The sequence below is a fragment of the Alligator mississippiensis genome, chromosome 5 (assembly GCF_030867095.1).
Source record: "Alligator mississippiensis isolate rAllMis1 chromosome 5, rAllMis1, whole genome shotgun sequence".
Lineage (NCBI taxonomy): Eukaryota > Metazoa > Chordata > Crocodylia > Alligatoridae > Alligator > Alligator mississippiensis.
In genome coordinates, this window is record NC_081828.1 from 42810842 (window position 1) to 42834876 (window position 24035).

Consider the following 24035-nt stretch of genomic DNA (forward strand, 5'->3'; position numbering starts at 1 on the left):
AACCAAGTTCCCAGAATTTAAAGGCAGGGGGTCAAATCCAAGTTCAAACAAGCTTATCCCAGCACACCACAATGCTGTTTCCTGCAGCTCGACAGGGACCCCCGTCTTAGGTTTCTCCAAATAGTCATATTTTTAAATAAAATTCAAAATATTTTTTTTAAACCCATTAGGAGCTGAATGGAGAATGCAAGCTCTTCTTCCCCTGGATGGAGCCAGGCCTCCTGTTTCTCCCATCCCCATGCTCATCTCCACACCTAAGTGCTGATTTGAGTTTGGCAGCTGTACTCTATTCCACCCCCTCTCCCATCTTGTACTCACAACAAAACTGGCCAAAAAGCTTCCACCTTTCCTGACAACAACTTGAGTGACAACTCAGGAAGTACTAGCAGCACCCCGCTGGATTCTTTTCATTGCTATGCAGGGAAAGCAAAATGTCAATGAGTGTCACATGTTCCCAGAATCTCTCAGCAATGCAGAGTCCCTGAATTGGCCTATAAAAGCAAGGCCTTGAGCTGCACCTCCATAGCATTTTTTTCTCGCTGCAATGCAAGAAAACTGCATCTCATCAATCCCAAAGCTCCATGGACTGGTTCAGGGTTTAACAAAAAAAGTGTGTGTGCGTAACTTAGAAATACCCAATTTCCGGTATTTTAATTGATCCAGTCTTCACAGACCCCAACACACTGACCTTGGGACTCACAGAGACCAAAGAGCTCCCTCTGCAGGTCTGCTTTGACAGGGGTGGATTCAAGACGGGATGCAGTGGTGTGGTCATACCTCCTTCCATCATATAGCACAGTGAGCCCCTCCACCCTCTCCAGCCACGCACATCACCCTCATCTCTCTTTCAATGTGACACCCGACCCACCAGCTGCTGCACCACTGACGACCCAAGCCCACCTGCCACCACATAGCCACTCCCTGAAGCCCACCAGTGCCACATAGCCGACTCACCTTGCAGCCCAACCAGAAAAGCCGCCTGACAGAGTTGGAGCTATCATGAAAGCCTTACATGCAGTCCCAGACCTTCAACTCCAGTACTCCGTGCCCAGACCCCAACTCCTATGCCTTGCGCCCATGCTCCCTCATGGTCTGAGATACAGCATTGGTTGCATTTGTTATACCCACCTTTTCTAAATCCTAGACCTGCCTATGGATTTTAGTGGATATTAGGATCCTGGAAGGGCCTTGCTTGCCTCAAAACTTCCACCTTCCCCCTAGGCTATCCTAGCTGCACAGCTCAGCCTCCCTAAGCAAAAGAAGTGCATGACTCTCAGAAGATTTCACAGCTAGTTTTGATTAAAAGCCATCCTCCTTATACCACTGAGGATGCAGTTGCACATTACACTTAGACTATACTAAGGGCACTTAAAATGTGGGCATCCACACATCAAAGCTTGTTAACGCGTGCTAAGTGCTCTCTGAACACCTAAAAGTTATGCCACTTCGGGTAAGGGTTAACTCTGGGCTGTGGTACCTAGCTCATGGGGTAACTTCAACCTGCTCCACCAAAATAAAATGAGCAATTTGCAGTCCACCAGCATCTCAGGATGCACAACTCCCGCACCACCCCTGAAAACAGGGATAATAGAGTCCAGGTGTCCATACCCCCCTGCTTGCCAGCCCTCTAGTGGCGAGTCAGAGCTGTGCAGACAAGAAACCCTTAAGGTATGACTGCTCACAGCATGGTCTAACTCAGGGGTGGGCAAAATACGGCCCATGGGTCAGATCTAGCCCATGAGGCCATTCTATCCAGCCTGCGGGGCCCCTAAAAAATGTAGAAAATTAATATTTATCTGCCCTTGGTCCTTGTCAAAAATGACAGGAACCAAGGGCAGTAGGACCCAGGGGAAGCCCGGCAGGCTCCCACAGCAGCAGGGCCCGCCCAGCCCTGTCCTACCATCCAGAAGCCCCAGGCAGGGCTTCTGGCCTGGGACCATGTGGCTGCCCCCCGCTGGAATCGCAGGTGGGGTGGAGAAGACAAGGGAGGAGCCTGGGGAAAAGCTGAGCGCAGGGGGGGAAAAGAGGCCCCTCCCCTGCCTCATGCCCAGTGCCCTGCACTGAAGCCGCTCGCAGCCCACGTGGGGCTGCCTGTGCCTGAGTGGTTGCAGGGCAGGGCGCTGGCCACAGGGAAGGCAAGGGGCTGCTTTCACCCCCACCACCACCTTGCAACCCAGCCCCACTGCCAGCCTGGGCCCTGCGCAGGCTCCGGGCTCATCCGTTGGGGCTGCGCGTGGCAACAGCAGCTGTGCCCCCCCCCCCCCCCCCCACTTGCTGCGCTGGGCAGTGTTTGCCACCGCTGCCTCTTGGATGCCCAGCACACGCTCCAGGCAGGCAGCAGCAGCCAACACTGCCTGGCGTGGCAAGCAGGGGAGCCACAGCTGCTGCTGCCGTTAACGGGCAAGCCCAGAGCCAGCGTAGAGCCCAGTCTGGCAGCGGGGCCGGGTTACAACTGGTGCTGAGTGCAGGGAAAAGCGGCCCCTCGCTTGCACTGTGGCCAGTGCCTCGTGCCGTAGCTGCTTGCAGCCCACATGAGGCTGCCTGTGCCTGCTCCGGACAGCCCCGCGTGGGCTGCACGTGCCTGCAGCAGGGAGCGCCAGCCATGGGGCAGGCGAGGGGCTGGTTTTCCCCACGATTAGCACCAGCTTCTTCCCTACCGGCGAGCAGGGGATCGGGGCTGTGCCGCGGGGCTGGGGGGCACTGGGAACGAGCAGGTGCGGGAGCCAGCAGGAACACGGGGCCCACACCGGCGTCCCAGGGCCAGTGCTGGTGGGGCCCAGAGTAGGGTGGCAGGAGCACAGGGTCCCAGCCAGCAGGGGTTCTATGGAACCGGGCCAGCTCCCCCCTCTCCCTGCTGGTGCAGCCCAGCCCGGTTCCACATATCCCTGTCAGCCTGCGCCCTGCTTTGGGCCCCACCGGTGCTGACCCTGGAACACTGGTCCCAAGATGGTGACCAGGGGGCAGGGCACCTGTCAAGGGGTGGGACTACCCATGCCGCACTAGACAGCCTGCCAAAACTGGGTAAGCGGCCCTCCGCCCAAAATAATTGCCTGCCCCTGGTCTAACTGTAACACCATTTAACATTCCAAGTAACTTCACCCCGAGGGCTGGAGACAAGCCTTTGCTTCCACCCCAAACAAGAGCATCCCATGAACTGCCCCCTCCGCCCAGCAGTCATTCAGCTTCAATCCCCAGACCTGTTCACATGGTTATACAGCCCCCCTGCTCCTGCGCTCCAGAGTCAGAGTAGGAAAGAGGAGGAAAATATGACACTTTTGCACTTTGCTCTCACCTCAGCATGGCCCCCTGGGGTCAGGGTCTTGTTGCAGCGTTCACACTTCAAGCAGAACTTGTGCCAGTCTTTGCCCAAGGAGGATACTTTCTCAGCTGCATGAAAAAAAACAAAACAAAGAGAAAGCAGGATAAGTCTCTGTTTCACTGGGGTAAGGAGGCCAACAGCAGCCATCTGCTCAGCTGTGGCAAGCAGTCTTCTTGTGCGTTCCAGACTAGAGGCCAAAGACAGACATGGAGCCCAAGTACAGCTGTGTCTGCATTTGAAGGGGTTGCACTGTTATTAGGAGGGTAAGTACATTTAATAAGCTTTGCCATTTAATTTGCTGCTAAATTGTTCACACTAGTAGAATCGCTTAAAGCTGTGCTGTCTCAGGGCCTGCTCTGGTGTTTGTACCACCACACAAACAGCTTTATTTGGATGCCTCTGAGGAGCAGGAAACTTCCACAGGAACTTTCTACAAAAGTCACTTCCTTCCTCTTCTGTCCTTTGTTGCATTAGGGCAGGGGTTGGCAAAATACAGCCCGCGGGCCGCATCTAGCCTGTGAGGCCATTCTATCCGGCCCACAGGGCCCCTAAAAAAATTTGGAAAATTAATATTTCTCTGCTCTTGGTTCCTGTCAAAAATGACAAGAACCAAGGGCTGTAGGACCCAGCGGAAGCCCAGCAGCCTCTAACAACAGCGGCCTGGCCCCGCCCCGCCCCCCAGCCAGAAGCCCCAGCCAGGGCTTCTGGGCTGGGAGCAGGTGGCTGCCCCGGCCTGGGAAGCTCAGGTAAGCTGGGGGGGGGACCCCAGGCAGGGAAGAAGTGCGGGGGGGGGAAGCGGGCCCTCCCCACCCACACCTGGTACCCTGCACTGCAGCTGCTTGCAATCCACATGGGGCTGCCTGTGCCCACTCCAGACAGCCCCACGCGGGCTGCAAGCGCCTGCAGCGTGGGGCACCGGCCATGGGGCGGGGAGGGGCCGGTTCCCCCACCCCCATTCCCTGGGCTCCTTCCCTCACGGAGAAAAGCAGCCCCTCGCGAGCGACTGCAGTGTGGGGCGCCAGCCATGGGGTGGGGAGGAGCTGCTTTCTCCACCCCCCTACCCCCCTACACTCAGCACCACCTTGCAACCGGGTTACAAGCTGGTGCTGAGTGCAGGGAAAAGTGGCCCCGCGCTGCAGCTGCTTGCAGCCTGCCTGGGGCTGCCTGTGCCTGCTCCAGCCAGCCCCGCAAGGGCTGTGAGCACCTGCAGCATGGGACAAGTGAGAAGCCACTTTTCCCCAAGCTCAGCACCAGCTTCTTCCCTGCTGGCGAGCAGGGGGTCGGAGCTGTGCACTGCCCCCTGCCTGTACTGCAGGGCTGGGGGGCACTGGGTGTGAGCAGGCGGGGAACCAGTGGGAGCCCAGGGCCCATACCAGTGCCTCAGGGTCAGTGCCAGTGGGGCCCAGAACAGGGTGGGAGGAGACGGGGTCCCAGCTGGCAGCGGCTCCATGGAGCCGGGCCAGCTCTCCCCTCTCCCTGCTGGTGCAGCCCAGCCCGGCTCCACAGCCCCCTGCCAGCCCATGCCCTGCTTTGGGCCCCACCGGTGCTGGCCCTGGGACATTGGTCCCAAGACATTGGGATGTTGGTCCAAAGATGGTGACCAGGGGGTGGGCCACCTGTCAAGGGGCGGGGCTACCCATACGGCCCTCCACAGCCTGCCAAAACTGGGTAAGCGGCCCTCCGCTCAAAAAAATTGCCCACCCCTGCACTAGGGTCAGATTTTGTATTGGGTCAAAATCCTGGGTGGTGACACTGGTGGTAGGGGATGGAATTCATCTTCTTGCTTTCATTCCAGAAAGACCCCACAACTCTTTACCACCTAAATAGATGCACAGGAATGACTTGGCTCACTCAAAAATGGAGCTGCCTCTGGGATGGAAAGAGCTGCCTCGTGGTAGCTCCAAAGTGCAACCCTTCCCAATACTGAGCTCAGGAAGGGCAGAAAAATCCTGTGTCCAATGGAAAACTGAAAGCGGAAATTTAAGTCACCAGAGTTATTGCTCAAGGGTAGCAAGAGTACACGATGCTTTAACTGTACACAAAATAAAGGATCTGTCTGATGAAGTCTATAATCTAGGCAGGCAATAGTTTCCTGGGACTGGAATTTACTTTAGGTCCTGGACTTAACAGACTGACTTGTGAAAAATGCAAGTGGGGTAGTTAGTTAATGGCTACTCAGGACTTTGATGTTATGTCTTCTCTGGCATCATATCCCCACCAGATCCAAGTTAACTATTGCAGAAAGGTGCAGCCCTAGTGAATCAGTGACTCCCAAGTTAGCCAGGTGTAACCCGCAGGCCTCCTGCAGCTTATGAAGTGTGATCAGATGATGACCCAAGGCAGGAATCCATCCCTTTTTACCAATCAGCTTACTTCCCAGCAAGTCCATAGTAGTGATCTCTTTCTGGAGGAGCTATCCTTCTAGAGACCATTAAAACAAAGCCCCACATCAACTGGAGAAGAGAGAGCCATAGATAGGGTGACCATATGTCCTGGCCCATTTCACTGGGACAGACCTGGATTTCAAAAGCTGGTCCTGGCTGGTTGTTGAAAATTAAAATGAGAGTCCTGGAATCACAGGTGCACAGGATGCAATCCTGGAAGGAGGCAGATGGTGCATGAGGCAGGTGGGTGAGCAGGCACCATGGGGGGGGGGGGGGGGGGGGGGAGAATGTTGTCTTGGATTTCTCGTGGTCCCATACAGTCACCCTAGGGTCTGGACTCAAAGCTCTAAAAACATTACCCTGTTCCCTCATGAGAGAGCAGGTTTGGGGTATATCTGAGCAGCTACATAGCCAGGACAACAGCTTGCCTGACTGCATGCACTCTTCTACAACTTCCAGATGAGATCTCTGGAGCAAGAGCTTAGTGCCCATCATGATAATCTGGCCCCAAGGCCCCCAACAGGAGCAGGTGTAGGGGTTAGCCATGGCTGAAAATCTGGCCGTTCCTGAGATACCTTCAATGGGAGCTGGCCTCTTTTGAAATCCGGACCTAGCAGCACAGACACATACTTGGAAATCTAGCCCTAGGAGGCTAGTCCACCATTAGGACACTTTGGTTCAATAACTGACATTTCCTTTTTTCATTCATTGCTTCTATTTATACCACTCGCTATCACCCTAAATAACCCCTCTCTTACTCAAATATTTGCAGGCTGTTACCATGTCCACCCCCACCCCACCCTTTAGTCATCTCTTTGCCAGTCTATACACATTTAGCTCCTTTAATCTATCCCCATCGTTCAAATCCCTAGAGGCTCTTAACTCAATTTTACTGCTCTTCTCTGAACTGCCTCCAGTTTCTCTACAGAAATTGCTCAGAAGATGGGAATACAGTTAGGTGTGGTCCCATTGCAGTCATATATAGGAAGGGACTATTAACCTCAAACATCTGGCTATAGAGTTCCCCTGCCACATCTCCATCACATTTGCTTTTGCATTGCAACCGCATTATAACCTCATGTCTGCCTGCCTGTCAACACTGCTGCTTCCCAGCTCTCTCTCTCCTATTAAATACCAGGGTTTCTGATAGTTTAATTGGTCCAGGTTAAATCTCATTTTCTGTTTCCTGTCTTGGCTCTCTCTCTCCTCCCAATTTAGCATCAACTTAAAAAAAATCTTGACATGCTGTTTACTTCCTCCTCCAGAGAACCAAGGAGAGATGGCATTTCTCCAGATACCCCTCCACCCAGCATTTTTTCTAGACTTACAAGGTCATCCACCCTCTCAGTGTGGTAGGCAAGCACTTTCCCAAACCAACTGAACATTAACTTATTTTCCCCAGCTCTGCTGCTAGAAGCCAGCATAGCTAAAAATCCAGCAACAAGGCCACGTAAAGCAGGGCTCTACATTCAGTTTTCTGGTATGGCAAAAAGTGACGATTCTCTTCTTTTGCCAGGCAGTGAGTTCTAAGGCCTGGATCTAGTTAAAGGAAAATGCTGCCTCTTTTGCAGACATGTCCTCGCATTTGCTCAAATTTTGTCCCTTCCCCATGTCCATCCAATAGTGCCCAGCTCCGGCCAGCTGCAATTCTTTCCAGCATCTGGAAAGCTGGGAGACCCACTGTTAACATGCACCGTCAGGGAGAGGCAGTGCTGGGTACCAGTAGCGCCAAACCCTGGTTGGTCTTGCTAGTTCTACCCTGCAGCTCCATCAAGTTGCTGGATAGAGAAGGGGGAAATCATTGAGTCTTGGTCTCACCAGCTGGTGAAGGGCCAGGTGGCAGAGAAATATGCGTTCCTAATGATGCTTCAGGCCTTCCATGCTGTACCCCCCTCCGCATATCCCCAATGCTATTTAGCTGCATTCAATCACGGTCCGCCAGTTCTCTCGGTGTCACCTTGCTTACATCCATTCTTCAAAGATAATGTAAGAGGCCAAATACCAAGCGTCTTCACTACAGCTCTGTCCAGTACGTTGTCTATATCCAAAACCTCTCTACTGTCACAACCCAAGGGTGTGATTTTTGTTTGTGTGTGCTTCGGCACTGCTGAATTATTTCCCGCCACTTGTAGCTTTCTTTGCAGGGTGTATTTCTTCGTTGCAACACAGAAATGCACGTTGCAAGGAGTTCCCGCCATTTGTATTTAAATTTGTGCCCCACTATTGGTCAGTTCTAAATTATTCCTACGTGGCGGCTAGCAATTGGCTTGCTAGCTGTATAAGAGGCTTGAGTGGTTTCCGCCCAAGTTGGAGGACTCCATGAACATCAGGAGGAGGAGACTTCATGTCTCGTGAAGATCTCTAAGCGCTGCGGAGCCTATCGGACCCAGCATGTATTTCAAGAAATCTATAGGGGTCTGATCAGCCTCTCGCCTCTCCCCATCACCGCCTGATCCCTCGACGTACCCTTCCCTGCGCGCAAGTTCCACAGAGCCTAGCAAACTTCGTGTGAGTGAATACAGAGCTCTGTCCAAGTCCTTAACCTGGGACTTAAGCGAAGTTTTCCTGGAAGTTTTCCAGCCTGCACTGCGACCATCTATGGTGTAAGTAAACAATCTTAAATCAACCATTAAGCGTCCATGCCTAATTCTAGCGTGCCGCCTGCCTTCCCCGACCCGGCATGTCCGGGCTGCTGGCCACAGCCCGCCGCGCGAAAAAAAAAAAAAAGGGCCTCGGACCGCTCCCGGCCCGCACATCTACATTAACCGGGTTTGTTCAGCAGGATTAGGGCCCTGAGGTCCCCTGTTGTATACTGAATTAGCACCAGAGAGCAGCAAGCAACTGAAATAGCACAATCAAAGCCCAGTGTCCGGTTCCTTGGGCAGCTTCTTGCTTGGAGTCCTACTGAGCTATTGCTGCTTTGAAGCCTCTCCCCTGAGGTTCGCTCTTTGCCTTCAAACTGCTTAGCACAGACTGGAGTTGACTTTAAGCTAGAAGCAGGCTGATCCATTCCTCCTTTACTCAGGACTGGCATCTCCTTGGCTTTCTCCAATTCCTTTGCTATCTTCCTCTGTTCTCCCTTTAGTTTACAATTTAATAATTTCTTAGCTGTTCGAGGAATTCACAAAGCAGTTCCCACAGCTTTGTAGGCTTGAGCATACATCAGAGTACCTGATATGGACCCAACCCCCACGCTACCCCAGGGGGATCCTTTCACTAGTTCTTTATCAATAGCCACCCGCGTATCGACATGCCGATCCCTATCCCTTCTTTCCTCAGACATTTGTCTCTTGTTACAGCAGCACTATCTCTGCCGTTTCTGAATCACCAATTTCATCCCACTCCACCTTCAGTCTCTCTTCCCTACCCCAGATATTTTGTAGCCAGTCCTTTAGGGTTCCCCTGAGCTCCTCCTGGCAGCCTTAACTCATTTTGCTACTCTTATCTTTTCCCAGCCAGTCTTCCCCAACCCAGTACATCTATTATACTGCCTCCTACCTCTTTTCCTATTTCCTGTGTGGGACCGAGATCTGTGGAGGTATTTCTTAGTTTACACATCCACTAATTCCCCAGTGTCCCCCTCTCTCACATACATCCACACACAGCTGGAAGTGGTAAAACTTGATTTAAGTCATCATAAAACAAAATCAGAAGAGCCAAATAAAAGATTTAAAAGGCAAATAAAGCAGCATGACTGAAGTTCAGTTCTACTCTAGATGCACCTCCAAAATAACCCACAACGTCATTACATTTATTGATTCTCAGTCACCTCAATGGTGAGGGAAGGGTCAGGCTTGTTCGTGGTTTACAATCTGTTATACTAGGAATCAAGAAACTCCCTTGTTGAACCTGGTGGGCACCACAGCTGCTTTTCTTTAAGGTTAGATAAGAAACCAATGAGATACCGCTTTGTTTAAGGGAAGATGAAATAGGAAGCATCACCCAAATAAGGCTACCAGCAGAGCTGGTGAGATACTGAACTAAGAAGAGAGAGGCAGGGTCTCATTATAATGGCACCTGTGATAGTCAGGGAAGAACAATCTCCCCCAACTCTCAGGAAGATCAAAGCCACCCTAAATTGTGAAGCCCTGGTAGTATGACCCTGAAAAAAGAAGCCTAGAGAGAGAGGGCTTTTGGGCAGAGTGCTGACAAAGAGGTTTAGGATTGTGAGCAAAGAAACTCCCTCATGCCCTGTTCAAGAAAACAGGACTTTATGTATGTTATTTGTAAAACTAAAACAGAAGCACATTTAAAAAAACCCTTCATTTATTAGTTTCTCCTTCTTACAGAAATTTACTAAAAACTTGAATTTTAGTTAGGTGTTCGAATAACAAATGAGCGAACACAAAAGACATTACTTTCTACCTCTACACTTAGTCTGGGACGTGAAAGTTGGGACCGGTTCTCAATGGCTCTGTGCATAAGTATTAAATGCAAAGGATGGTGCCAGCCAAATTCTTCCCTTCAGTAATTTAGTTGGAGATGCATGGGTATAATAAGGATTTGGCTTTACAGCTCACATTTAGTTCACAGCCACCCTAGACCCCATCTCCCTCTTCCAAACTGTTCTAGATCATAACATGATCCGAAGTACAGAAAGCAGAAATAGGCAAAGTCAAAAGCTGTAAGCCATTCTAAAAAGGCAGGCTCTAGCTGAAGGATCACTGAATGCAAGCTATGGTCAGTCAATCTTATGCAGAAGGGCAGGAGACAAGTCACAACAGTCCCTTCTGGCCTTAAGAGACCAGAAGTCTGCAATCTAGCAGGACAAGCAGGAATAGATGCTATGTCACACACTATATGCATATAGGGCAGCTGCTCTGAGTAAGATGCTGGGATGGGCTTTCCATTCCCATAGGGCACTTGTGGAGTAGAGAGGCAGCTGTGATCCATGCTTGCACCCCTCCAAAGACGGTCCTTGGCATCTTGGAATCCCAAGAGCTTGCAAAAGGCAGGCTGAGTATAGCAATAGCTCTCTTGCCAAGAGATCCAGGGATGTGTGGAGGAGATGCATAGGGCCAGTACACCCTTCCTTCATGTATCCTTCCCTCCAGAGGGATATTTTGCAAGGACCTTCACAAGGCAAGGGCCCATTACAAAGGCTGGAGCTCTTGAAGAGCCTTTGCCATTAGGGCAAATTGGGACCGGTCAGTCACCATAAGAGATTAATTGCTCTACGGTCCATTCCCAGTGACTCAAGTTACTCCATATCCCTCCACAATGCAGTGCAACTGCTCAAATCAGTCTGTAGCCACCCCTGTAGCCAACCTGCTGGACCAATGAGAACTTACAGGCAGCAAAGTGGAAATTAAGAGACATGCACTGGTAAAACAATCTGCCATTTCTAAGGGAGCATACAAAAATAGCCACGTGCCACATTCTCCTAAGACAAGCCCTTACTCTGAACAGGTGCATCCTAGGGGCAGGGCTACACAAACTCAAAGGAGGCTACTTAAGATAAGTTCAGGGGGACCAGAGAATGGCGGAGTAAGGTTTGGAGATGGAGGACAACCAAATTCCTACTCCTGCTCCTCCCTCAAATTCCTTCAAATCCTCATTTGCAGCCAGGGTGCCTCTGCCCACATAGTCCCTCCACACTTCCACACTCATCTCCCCAACCCTCTGTTCAACACCTGAACTGGCAAGCTGTCCACCTTGGCCTGAAGGCCAACAAAAGGAGCTTCATCATCAAGAAGTGTAGATGCTGCTGACTGATGGTGCAACAAGTCAAGCAGTAAAGGGAAGTCAGAAAGGCCATGAAGTAGGGAGAGACTGCTCCCACCTCCTGTCTGGGAAAGGCTAGATCAGGCTGCAGGGAATTCAGATGGAGGGCAGAGGTAATTTCCATCAATGCTGAGCAAGCTACTTTGCTCCCAATGCAATTAAGGATAATCACCAATTAAAGCAACATTAGTATCCACCCCACACTTCTCCACCCCTCAGCCCTCAATGCTCTTAAAGAGGCTCCACCTTTATGTCACACTCCTTTTAATCCCCAGCCATGCTCACACCCAGCTCATTACAATCCCACTCAAACTCTGGCCTCAGAAATATAATTGCATCACTAGATGGAAAGAAGGAAACCAAAAAAGCAAGCCATCACTATATTAACCCACTCTGGGTTGGATTTAGCATAGTGCACAGGGCAGGGAATTGCATGTTTGTATTTGGATAGATGGTTGCAGTACTGGAAGCGCGCAGGCAGTTTTCTGTGGCAATCATGAGTTCAAGAACATGACAATTTAAGTGATCAACTCCAGCTGCACTGGATTCCACTCCTCTTCTGCAGAAAGCAAAGCCTGGGAAGCACAGTCAGCATATTGGGGCTGCACCTGCAACATACAATCCACCACAGGTTGTATTGAAATTTCCACAAGGAGCATCTTGGCAGGGGGACCCTGCGGCAAGGAGATAGATGTTGCTGAGGTCACAGAACTGCAGGGAGTGACTCAGTGCAGTTCCAAGTGACTTGGCATAGAAGGAGATATCTGCAGTTCAACAGAGAGCAACAAAGACAAACCAAGATGTGCAGTCTAAGCCCACGCTTGCTGGCTACAATTACCCACACAGATAAGGCAGGCTGCTGAGGAAACAAAGCACTATGCCACAGGTTTTAGTAAAGGCAGATATCATTTTAAAACAGAAAGCATAGAAATAGCAGCCAGATGAAAGCAACAGGTCATTCACAGGGTTAGCTAGTTGGGCCAACACTCATTCTAATACCAAAGGCAGGTCAAGATTCAGTGGAGGTCAGCTTGGCTCCCAGAGACAGAGCCAAAGGTTGGACTTAAATTACAGGAAGGTAAGCGTGGGGAGGAGCCAGGATCAAGCTTGAATAATCTTGTTGAAGCTTCAACCCCTGAGACAAGGTCTAGACACCAAGGTAACGCAAGGCAGGTGGAACAGGGGATGCTCAGGGTACAAGAGGAAAGACAGATGGTGCTGGGACTCCCATGCTGGGTGGCAAAGGGAAAGTGGAGTATGCATGACTTCCCATCTATGAAAGAGCTTTAAAAACACTGGTGTAACAAACAAGAGCTGGCACCCAGGAGAAACACTACAGGGAAGCAGGGGGTGGAAGGGTGGTACGTGTGGTTCTGAGAGCAGGGGAGAGCCACAGGTTCAGGAAGCCACAGGTTTCAAGAGCAGGGGGTGGGAGGACAGCATCCTTACCCATGTCAGGAACTACAGTCCTGGCTGCGCTGCTGCTGCCACTATCATGCATGCTTTGCTTGCCCTGGCTCTTCCTTTTAAAATGACGGTAGGTGGAAACTGTTTTGGAGTTCCCATCATGGTGGTGCTATCAGGGCACAGACTGCATTGGGGGGGCACACAATTTCAGCACCCCTCCTAACTTGGCGCTTGTGGCAGATTCCCCTATCAACCACCTCTAGTTATGCTACTGTTTAAAATTAGCAAGAGTAGTAGGGGGACTGTGGGAGGATCCACTAAAACAGATTCAGGCAGGTCTGGAATGCAAAGAGCATGTGGTGGGTTATGGTTGCTGAGCCTCCAGCCAGAGGGAAGAAGTATGCTGTCTTTGTAGTACAGTCCTGCATGTCTTCAAAGGCTCCAGGTATCTCACACACATCAACAATATATTGCCACATCTCTGGTCAGGTGCCCAGCAAGCTATCTGAAACATCACCCCCCAGCAAGCCACTGGCTTCATCAATCCCCACTGGATGTTTAAAGCCCAAGTTAGAATGGGTAAGAGCATGAAACTGCTACTCTAGCCTCCTCAGAACAGACCCAGCCTTGGCCTCACTGATAGGAACATGGGGAGCCAGGAGAAGCCAGTCCAAGCAGAGAACCTTCAAGAAAGTTGCAGCCCCCAGCCAATACAGCAAGAGGGTCCTCATACATTGAGTCCCCCTCATTTGAGGGTGCCAAGATGGGCAGCACTGGCCAGCATCAGTAGAGGCACAAAGAAATGGAAGGTGCCAACAGCCTGGCGTTTTATAGAGGCCTGGCTGTGTCGGTGCTTTTGTTTCAATCCCCCAGATCAGGCTGGACCATGGGGACTAGGAACTGGAACTGTTGCTCTCAAATAAAGGAGCTGATCCACAGCTTTGGTCTCCAGCCCAGAAGTCTCTAGCAAACCAGTTGGGTCCCCAGCACAAGTGACCAGTCGGGATCTAAGTAAAACAGCACTCAAGTTATCAGTTGACATATAAACAGTCTGGCAGGATGGGATGTAATACAGGCAGGAAAGTCAGCAATTCCCCTCTGCCCCTGCTCACCAAGCTCAGCCCTGCTTTGTTGTATTACAGGTGATGCCTGCTTTACCCAAATTCATGCCAAGGTCACTCCCCTGCATCTGCCTTGGATCGTGGGATGCTAAGAAGCAGGCACTCCCTTCCCCGAAGCATCCCAGGAATCCTCCCTGCTACAGCTGTCAAGAGGCAGCCTGTGACCCAGCTTACTGCAGTTTGCCTGACAGTCCAGCCTGCCAGCCTTCTGACTGGGGGTACAGCTGCTGCCAGCATGCCATGTAAGCCAGGCCAGGCCTCTCCTTCCTCAAGGTCCCAGCAACTGGCCTAGCTCAGAGCAGCCCCCAGTAGGTATCAGAGAAAACCAGGTCCCCTGTGCCCATTACTTGGATCAGTACTTCTCCTGAACAAAAGGCTCACCACACTCCTGATCAGACTGTGGGCTGAAAACACAGTCACTGCACCCAGTATGAAATAAGAGCTAGACCAGGGCCCTCCACAGTCCTGCATGCAGCCAGACCCCCCCCCCCCCCCCCCAGCAGAACGCCACATCAAAACCTCACCCCACCTCCTCACAAACAGCAACTGCCCATCTTCCAGTGACCTATACAGCCTAAACATGGGGGAAATCAGTCCCTTTTCTCTTCCCTCTCAATGCTACAGCAGACAGACTGCTGGAGGATCTATGAAGCCATCATGCTTGAAGCAGGCTGCAGGGGTGCAATGTTACAATACCTACCCACACCCCCAGTGGATATTAGTTCTGCAGACAAATTGTCCAAGGTAGGGGTGGAAGAAGAAAATCCTGTGCCAATCAGAACTCAAGTGAGAACTGCCCAGAGGCTTCCTCCCCTGTTTTGAATGCCCCGCACCTTGCCAAGACGGAGCCCCTATTTAAAGGCAAAGCCCAGGTACACAACAATCACTATCTTAGACCCTGTGCAGCTTCCTGGCCTGAGAAGCACTTTGCAAAGACAAGTACGATGTGCCAGGATCCTTCATCTGCCCTGCTGTCTCTCATGCAGTCTGTTTGCCATCTCCCACCCCGGAGCCCCACAAATCCTCCTGGTGTTAAGAGGTATCCGACAGGTCTCTGCAGAAGGGAAGTGGAGTGTGAAAGCTATAAACAGAGCCCTGAAGATAAATTGCTCCAGCGGCATAGCCATGGGGGCGATAAGGGGAGGCTACCCCTCCCCAGACGGAGTTTCAGCTGTGTCAATCAAGACTTCTCCCTACAGTCCACAGCGACTGTCATTCTTCTGCCTGTTACAGCAAGGAAAAGAATGAGAAACTGTCAGAAACCGTGGAAAGAGGCCCTCTTGTTTACAGCCCTGCCACGGGCTAAGCCTACTCCTGTCTTGCTCTGCACCCCCCTACATCCCAAGCCTCAAGGGGGACACAGCGGGATAAGATGACTGGCTGCTTTTTAATATTTCAGGAGGCCGGGTCATTCACACAGTGCAGCAGACGCATCCTAGCCACTTGGCATGACTGCAACGTAACTAGAAGCTGGGCGGTGGGTGGGAGGGACCCAGGAGCATCCTCTTACAACACATGAAAAGTCCCTGCAGCCACGCTCAGGCATGACGCACTAACGGCACAGAGTGGGATGCTTGCAGAAAGGAGATGGACTGCAGACATACAAGTCTGCAGCACGCGGTAGCTCTAGTAGAAGAAAACCCAAACAGAGCTGTGCTGTGACTGAGAATTCCCAGGAAGTGAGGCCTGGCAGCAAGAGATCATGTGAGAGACAGGACAAATCTTCAGAGCTTTTATCACACTACACAATGCCAAATCCAGGCCTTGAACACCCCGACCTCAGCCACGTAGTCAGGCTGCTCAAGGATCCCTACACTGCCTCCATGACAACATGGGGAGCAAGGACGTCAGAGCCCCTAGGAAAAGGAGATGCATGGGGATGGCACGAGACCTAGCAAGACATCCGACTCCTTAAGACAAAGGAGCAACCCCTGACACGGAGACCTACTTGGGGGTGGGGTGGCTGACCTGGCCTCTGTCCCTCAGGTGGGCCCACCCTCAGCACAGAGCAGTCAGGCGGGGGTGGAAGTGCCGAGTGATCTAATTCAGTGTCACAGATGTTTGCTGACACTTATCCTGCTTGAACAATGGCCTTATGCTCCCCGAGGGAACACAAACAAGCTATCGTTTCACCAAGCTGACAGACCCTGGGCTCGCAAGGACAATTTTCCGGGCTGCATTGTTTACTGCAAGCACAGGAAACAGCTTGGAGCCACCCCAAACTCACTTCCAGGGCACCAGCAGCCCATTCCTATAAATCACCGCAGAGAGAAGCAGATTTCCTGTCACTCCGTTGTGTCTGCTCTATAAATACACAATTGCCAGCCCCATCAAGGGGCCAACCCCCTGGGCAAAGCAGGAAGCCAGGACCCACCTTGCTCACCACGACACCACACCCCTCACCAAGCCGAGGCTGAAGCAAACACTTCTGCCTACTCGTCATGACACTACACTCCTTCTCCTTGCCTCACCCGCCACACAGAGCTGAAACACCAGAGCTGAAACTCCAGCTGTCTCAACGCACCACCGCCTCCAGCTGTCTCAACGCACCACCGCGGTCCTTCTGGGACCAAGCAACGTGCCGAGACTCCAGCCACCCGGTTCATCGCATGTAGGCTCCTCTAAGCCACTTGAGGAAAAACCAGAGCCCAGACAGATCTTCACAGGAAGTCCCAGTGATTACCCAGTCATGGTAGAGGCCTCATGCATGCTCAAATTCACCTTGCATTACACTGGCAGCAAGTCACACCACTCAACATCAGGTGTGCTGGCTCATGCTAACTGCTGCTGCAGCTACTATCACAAAAGGGTTCTTCTTCTTAGGATAACACTGCAGGCATCTGCATCATCATCACTGTGCCAGGAGACCGTGCAGCCCTCTTGAACACCTGATACACTGCCACGGCACAGGTATATTCCACCCCCTTCACTCAGGGTCCAAATCTAGATGGTCAGCCTGAGGCAATCCCCCTCACAGCATGACATAGCTGGAAGATGCCACAAGGAGAGATTATTACTGAACTTCAGAAAGTAAAAGAGAGTCAATGGGGGCAAGCAAGTGTAATTTGTCACCACAGCAAATAGTAGCTTGTCAAGCTGAAGACATACCAAGCAAATTGTCATTGCACAGTAATGCAACTGTTCTTCTCCCCTCACCTTCCCACCCCCATCTCCAGCTCCAGGACAGAAAAAAAGTTACACAGAAAAAAAGGTTTGCCATTTCTCAATTTTGAGAAAGTTTCAGCAGATCAGGTTACCCCATACAGAGAGCACCGCAAGGATGCAAAGATGCACATGCAGCTTCAGGTTGGACTGGCACTCGCAGCATCTTTTCCCCATATACAAGCTTGCCTTCAGAGTTGCAAAGGATCAGGGCCTTGCTCAAACCCTCTTTCCCATCAGGAGCTTACTCCTTGGTGGTACTCACAGCTCAGAGTCAGGGTGAGTAGCACCAAGGTCTGGGCTTCTGCATCACCCTTCTTGGTCATCAGTCCCTTCAAGCCAATTCATAAAAACAGAAGCAATGCTCCCACCCTCAGGAATGGGGAAGATGGTCCCAAAGCTCTTCATTACTCTTGCTGCTCACATAGCAGAGGCACATGGCATCAGAGGGAGAGCTAGAGCCAACAGGCCAGACAGAAGAAGTGACATCAGAAATCTTGGTTGCAAATGGGCATCTGAGAAGCACACTAGCCAGGGCCCACACCAAAGTACCCAGCACTCCCCTGCTCACTGCACCAATAGGATGTCCTTGAAAGAGTTAGCCTGAAAGCAAGGAAGAGAGGGGCTGTCCCATGCCATAGAGCTACGTATGAAGAGGGAACATTGTGCCCATGGAGAACAGGAAGCTGGTTCAAGAAGGGAAGACAGCACACTCGTATCCAGTGACAATCCAATCCCCACTAATTCACCTCCATCCACAAAGCAGCCACCGGTTCCCCCTCACAAGTGAAGACAGCGCTGAAGCGAGTTCTCACATTACTGAGACTTCAGTGCTTCTCCTGGTTACACAACCAATGCCTGCAGCCAGCTAAGGAAAGTCATAAATAATTACGACTAAGCCGCACTGGTTAGGATGAATGACCCACTGTGCTCCAAGAGGTGCTGACCCTGCCCTTGGGCTGTGTTTGGTCTCAGCATCCGATTTCAAGAGTTGACAATTTGCAATTCCCCAAATGGCTCTCCCAGTTATTAGAGCCAATTAATGTCTGTGTGTGTCCGTCCAGGTGTCCTGCTCCCAGCCCCAGACCTCTGCTTCCTTTCAGTCCGACTCTCCTACTGCTGCATCCCACAGGGAAGTAACAACCCCTCTCCTGTGACATCACAGCATGTTGCCAAGGCCTAAAGCATGATGTGACCTCAGTCTACCATAGCTCTGCACGCAGGGCAGTTCAGAAAGGGGAAAAATCTCTGCCCTTCGGGAGAGTTCTCTATTTCCTTTCCCCACACTGACTAGGAAAAACATGCCCAAGTGTTTGATAGTCCTACAACCACAGGATACAGCTGGAGTCTGTGGGGGCTCAATGTACCAACCCAAAGCCAGACTGCTGACTCAGCAGAGATCAGTCAGCATGGACGCACCTGTCAATTTGCCTGCCAAATCTGAGATGACTCAGGACCTCAGACATACCCACTTCAAACTCACACCACCCATGGCAGAGTCTTTCCTGAAGTGCCCATTCCAGGCTGTACTAGTTGGTAACAAAGATGAGATGAGCAAAGTTGCAAGCACTGAGTGATAAAATAGATGTACATGAGTCTCTGCATAACACGGTGTGGGAGACTGAGGAGGAGGATGTACTGACTTGCTGCAAGTCAGGAACAACATCTGCTCTTCAGTCCCTTTGCTTTGCTGGTCCCATTTTTGGATGATGAGATTGTTCATATCTGAGGTCAATCAGCCAAAACCCCCTCTTCAATTCATGTCCTACTTCCTACCTTTTAATAAGTCCGCATGTTGCAACTGTATTGCTTCAGACAAATTTACCTCCCAAAGCCAGACCCCAGTCCCAGGGCTGCTCTCAATTCCTCCAGCTGGAGCAGCCCCAGAAGAGACTGGCTAGACCGTGTTGCACTTGGCACGCTTTTGGCAACCCCTTTCCTAGGGCTAATGGGGATCCAGTCACAGGCAAAGACTCAGTGTGCACCAGCTCTGTCTCCTCTGCACCACTGATGGAGCAGGGCAGAAGATTTAGCCTTTGAATCATATTTTGTCCAAAGGAAAAAAAAATGTTCAAGACATGAAGGCTCTTCCATGGTTGCTTCCAGTGTGACCCACACTAGAGCTAAAAAGCCTGATGCTCTCTAAGGAGCAGACAGTAGCAGAGCTGTCTGCCAGAAGGGAAACCAGCACAGGGCAGATCTAGCGTTAGGTACTGACAAACAGGACCTATCTAGGTACAGACACTCCGAAGAGGAGAGGTTTCCTACCTTGCTCAAAGCTGCTGGAGGAAACCCTCTGAACTTCAGAGCTGGCATGTTAAGAGACAGACACAGCCCAGACCAGCCCTGCACAACACTAACTTCTCCTACTCAGCCTCTGCAAAAAAGACGATGCCACTAAAGAACATCAGCAGGGAGGGCTTCATCTGGCTTCGTTCAATGGCTACAGGAATTCTTCAGCCTTTAAGCAGAAAGCGTTTAGGAAGTGGTCCATGTAGGGAAGCATTTGTATCTGAAGGGAGTAGATGCAGGTCTGATCTGCCTCAACAAGGAAAGGGAACAAGTAAGGCACCACAGATAACTTTTACCCAGTGCAGAAAGACAGCACAAGACTTCATGCAGGGGTTAGGCCTCAGGCAGGCTTCCTCCTACCTAGGGCAGGTGTCCCTCCCCTTTCTTCTTATATCATCCTCCCATCCAAAGTATAATTCAGCCACTACTTGTAGATGGGACTATGATCTACTGTCCCCTCAGTTCTGATTCAGAAGAGTGAACCTGAGGGGTTCCTAGATCTCTGCTATTAGAAGGAGCCAGTCCCCAGCAGGCTTCATTGCATCTGCGGCTCTGTAAGGACAGGAGAGCCGCCCCCTCCAGTGTCCTGGAGTGTAGAGCAAGGAAAACAAAGAGAGACAGATTTCTGTATTCAGCAGCCAGATTTCCAGTGCAGGATACAGCAATGATGTAATGTCCCATTTCCAGCGCACGACAATGCTTTGCCAGCTGCCTGCACAGAAGCTCTGTGTTACCTCCAGAGGGGAACTGAAGCCACTTGCATCACTGCTATGTGTTTCTTACTGCACACAGCGTGGCAGGAAAGAACTTCACCTTCCCTTCCCCCCTGCCACCGGCTCAGCCTGGACACGCTGCCAAAATGACTAGAAAGCACTTTCCCAGAAAAGATGCATGAGACACAGCAGTAGGCGGCGCTGCAGGAAGGTGCAGTGAACAGAAAGGAGGAAAGAGCTCTTTGTAAACCCCCCCAGCAGGCAATTATAGGAGTAGACTTCACTTCACCTACATATTGGCTACTGTCTGCTATGGTCTGTCGCAGGCCTCAGCTTCCAATCCAGCCTTCACATGGCATTGTTAGCTTCATTAGCAAGTAAGCCAGGAGCTTTTGCCTTTGTTACTGCTGCAACAGTAACTTTATGGGTTAGGTAGATTGATGCAGCCAAGCTGGCCTGACCAATAGCCAACTCCTTGCCAGATAAGATGGGACCAATGATTTCAGCAAGGATGGCAGATCCAGTGCAAAGCACTTCCCCCAATAAAGCAAAGCCTGCCCAGGAGAGCACCATGCCAGATGTCAATACACCTTTGTTCAGAAGAGAGAAGCCCAGGAGTCATCCAATCCAGGGGACAATGCACCAAGAGCTGAAGGAGCTGGACACCCCAGCAGCCTGGGCATAAGTGTGGCTCCTCCCGCTAAAAATGTTTGAAATGGCATCTCAGCCCTGCTCAGCCAGGCCAGGAGCTGGATGGTGGCCACCCCTGTGGCTGTTACCGGCTGGAGAACTCAGAAAGCCCCACAAGTTACCTAAGAGGTAGAAAAGGGAAGATCATGAACCCCTTACAAATGCAATGAGGACAGGAGGAACTATGCTTAACTGGAGCATCTTCTCTGTGCCAAGGCAGAGGCAGCTGAAGATAGACCATCTAATCTCATACAGTCCGTATTATCCCTGTCACAAATGGGGAAACTGAGGAACAGAGCAGTGAAGCAACTAGCCTGATAGCGGAGCTGCTAGCTCCGGACTGTCAGTCAGTCCCTAGGCACGCACAGCACAGTAAGCCCTAAGCAGGCAGCAGGCACAGGTCCCACAAGTCATGGCTCCAAGTGCTCCCAGCAGTCCTCCAGCAGCCCAGCCCTGCTCCCAACTTCCTTCCAAAGGGAAGAAAGGAGAGCGTGCAACAGTGTGAATGAGTGTGCATTAAGGTGGGGGGGAAGAGTGTGTGTGCATATATTATATTATATATATATATGGAAAGGGGGTGGGGGTGTTCCACACAGCCGCTCTGCCCTTCCACCACCTTGGAGAAGCTGCCTTGGAATCAAGCTGCTGAATGAATCAAGGCTTTGTCTGGGCCACGGGGCCCTTCTGGCAGCCAAACTGCTCCCTGAGTCACTTATCTGTCTCTGCACTGGGTGGATTCCTGTAAGGAGAGTGCCCTGACAATGCTGCTGAGGGAGAGGGTCAGGGGGAGGAGGACCTAGGGTGGCTCCAGCATTTCCGCAGCCACAAATAGGCAGCTGGTTTCCTTTTTTTCCAAGAAAGGTTTTCCTCTCTCTTTCTGGAACCCGCCCGGAATTCAAACCCAGCCAGACCCTGAGGCTTGTGGGGGACAGGCTGGCCAGAGTCTTCCCTGCTCCTTTTCTGGGTTCAGAGACCAGTGAGTCCGTGAACAGCAGCCTGCTCCCACCTCCCCACCCTGCGCCAGGGCAATCCCCCAGGCCAGCATCTTGACCTGCAGCCTAGAAAGCATGGGTTGGTGGGTCAGGGGGAACGGTTCCTCCTGCCTCTCATCCCAACACAAATCAGCCATAGCATTTGCTCTCCCATAGCTGGAGGCAAACTCCGCATCCTCCCCTGAGCTCCATGCTCTGCAACCTGGCTAGATGGTCAAGCGAACCCCCCAGAAGCAGCCACCAGCTGCACTATTACCAGGCCTTCTAGAAAACGCATCCTAGCCCAGTCTGCTAAAGCCTTATCACTGTAGAAAATTTGGCCCAGTGGGGTCCAGGGAAGGGCTGAGAGAGCAATGAACCTCCTACAGTTGGGAGTGCTCGACTCCAAGCTACTCGGTCTCTGCCAGTCTCTGGTCCAGCCACACATTGTCTGCAGAGCATGGTGCCCAATATTTTCAGCTCATAGGGTGCCCTCCCAGGACCCTGACCTGTCTCTCTCAGCTTCAGAAACCCAGTCTGAGTCAGTCATCCTCAGAAAAGACAGGCCTGTTCAGTGGGAGACTGCCACACTCAAACCAAAGTGGAGAGGGGAGAGGGGTACATAACTGCTGGGGCTGTGTACCAGCTTGTGTGCATCTCTGAAAGAGCTTGAGCAGCTTGGTGTCCATGCAGGTATGCCAGAGTCCATGCTTAAGTGAACTTCATGCACAGGTGCAAGTATAGCCGCATATATCTCTGCCTGTGCAACTGCATTGAATGCACGCCCCATGGACACCAGAGTGCTATACGTGCTGCTCAGCATGCCAGTTCTTGAGATTTCAAGGAGCCACCCTAGTATGTGACTCCAATATATGCTGCCAGGCTGGGATCAGAGAGAGGAGTTTTCTCTCACTGGACAAACCAGCCAGCACCTATGCACAGGGGCCAGAGGTGGGAAAGAGGGGAAGCAGCAGTGGCACTGCTCACCTTTGCATTTTGTCCAAACATGACCACTGTGGCAGCTACACAGAGCACTGCCTCCCCTCCCATCTCTTCCAGATGTCTCTCCCCTACAGAGACCCAGCTCCCAGTACCTGCAACCCAGCTAAGAAACAAAGAAACCTAACTGCCTCTAGGGAGCCTGGCTCAGAGTATGAGATGAGCAACTATCCTTCTCCCAGTGGCCCCCCAGGGAGGCTCCTTCTGCCCTCCAGGGAACTGCATTTGCAATGTCCGCTTTCCATCCTGGGAACCGGAAAACGGAGCCCAGCTGTGGGATGGATGAAGAGCTCCTTGCTCGTCCGAGCATCACGCAAGGCAGATCTGCTTCGATTGGCTCCTGCTCGCATGAGCAGGTCTACATTAGCCAGTGAGGGATGAGGAACGCCGACAAGAGAGTCTGAGCCATCTGCTTGCAAAAAAATCCTCCTGCCGACACAGCCTGTCCCTTCCCTAAGTAGAGGGGAAAAACAGTAGCACATCTGTGCCTGGCTGCTCTGCACTGGCGTGCAGCTGCAGGGAGCTACTAGCATGGCTGAGAAATGCTCTCACTGGTCTCCAGGGCAAGGCCTCACGCCTACCACAGAAGAGATGTCACAAGGCTACTTGCAGTTCAATCATTCTGAACAAGCCCCAGTGCACTTGGGAAGCGACCAGCACCCCTAAGTAACAAGATTGCAACTGAGCAGCAGTGATTGACGCAGGGGCTGTCAAAGTGGCAGAACCCAGAGCAGAGGAAACTTGTGCTTTAAGCAAGTGCTGCAGCAAGTGGGCTTAAAAAACCTGACAGGAGCAGAGTTTCTAATCCCACCCCCACCCCAACTTCACAGCATCATGCAAAACAAAGCTTTGCCATCTCCTTAAACCCACATCTGGTCCAGCCCCTTCCTGAAGGATGGGGACCATGCATCTAGGGAAGAGCAAGGAGAGCACAGCATTGCATACAGCAGACAAGCAGCCCCAGCCACATGCAGTGCATGGGATGTCAGGACCAGAGATGTGGAAGCATCTTCGACAATGCCCAGGAAGTGAAGGCAGGGAAGGAAGAGGAAACAGAATGCAGCAGCTCGGCAGGCTCTTCCCCTACTTCCCCCCCAAATTGAGAGACACAGAAAGGGCGTCCTGGTTAGCATGCCAATGCCTGAGACGCTCAGCTGAAAGTAGCGTCTAGCTCCCAGCGAGGTTCTGGTTTTTAATCCAATTTTCCAGCTGGTTTCACCCAGCACACCAGGAGGTAGCACACCCGGCCTGAG

The 24035-nt window shown here is 51.7% G+C and overlaps 1 protein-coding gene and 1 long non-coding RNA gene across 3 annotated transcripts in view; one reads left to right on the plus strand and one right to left on the minus strand.

The window, feature by feature from the left end:
- The window catches only part of CRIP2 (cysteine rich protein 2), a 71664-nt gene that overhangs the window by 19455 nt on the left and 28174 nt on the right, over nt 1–24035 (minus strand). For both annotated transcript variants that reach the window (XM_019486543.2, XM_006259953.3), the window contains one exon: nt 3293–3387. In XM_019486543.2, the coding sequence (XP_019342088.1) occupies nt 3293–3387 (95 nt within the window). The remainder of the gene's footprint in view (nt 1–3292; nt 3388–24035) is intronic.
- Nucleotides 3384–5393, plus strand: LOC109282936 (uncharacterized). Its single transcript, XR_002089968.2, has 2 exons — nt 3384–3582; nt 5115–5393. It is a non-coding gene; the product is annotated as an uncharacterized LOC109282936 (long non-coding RNA).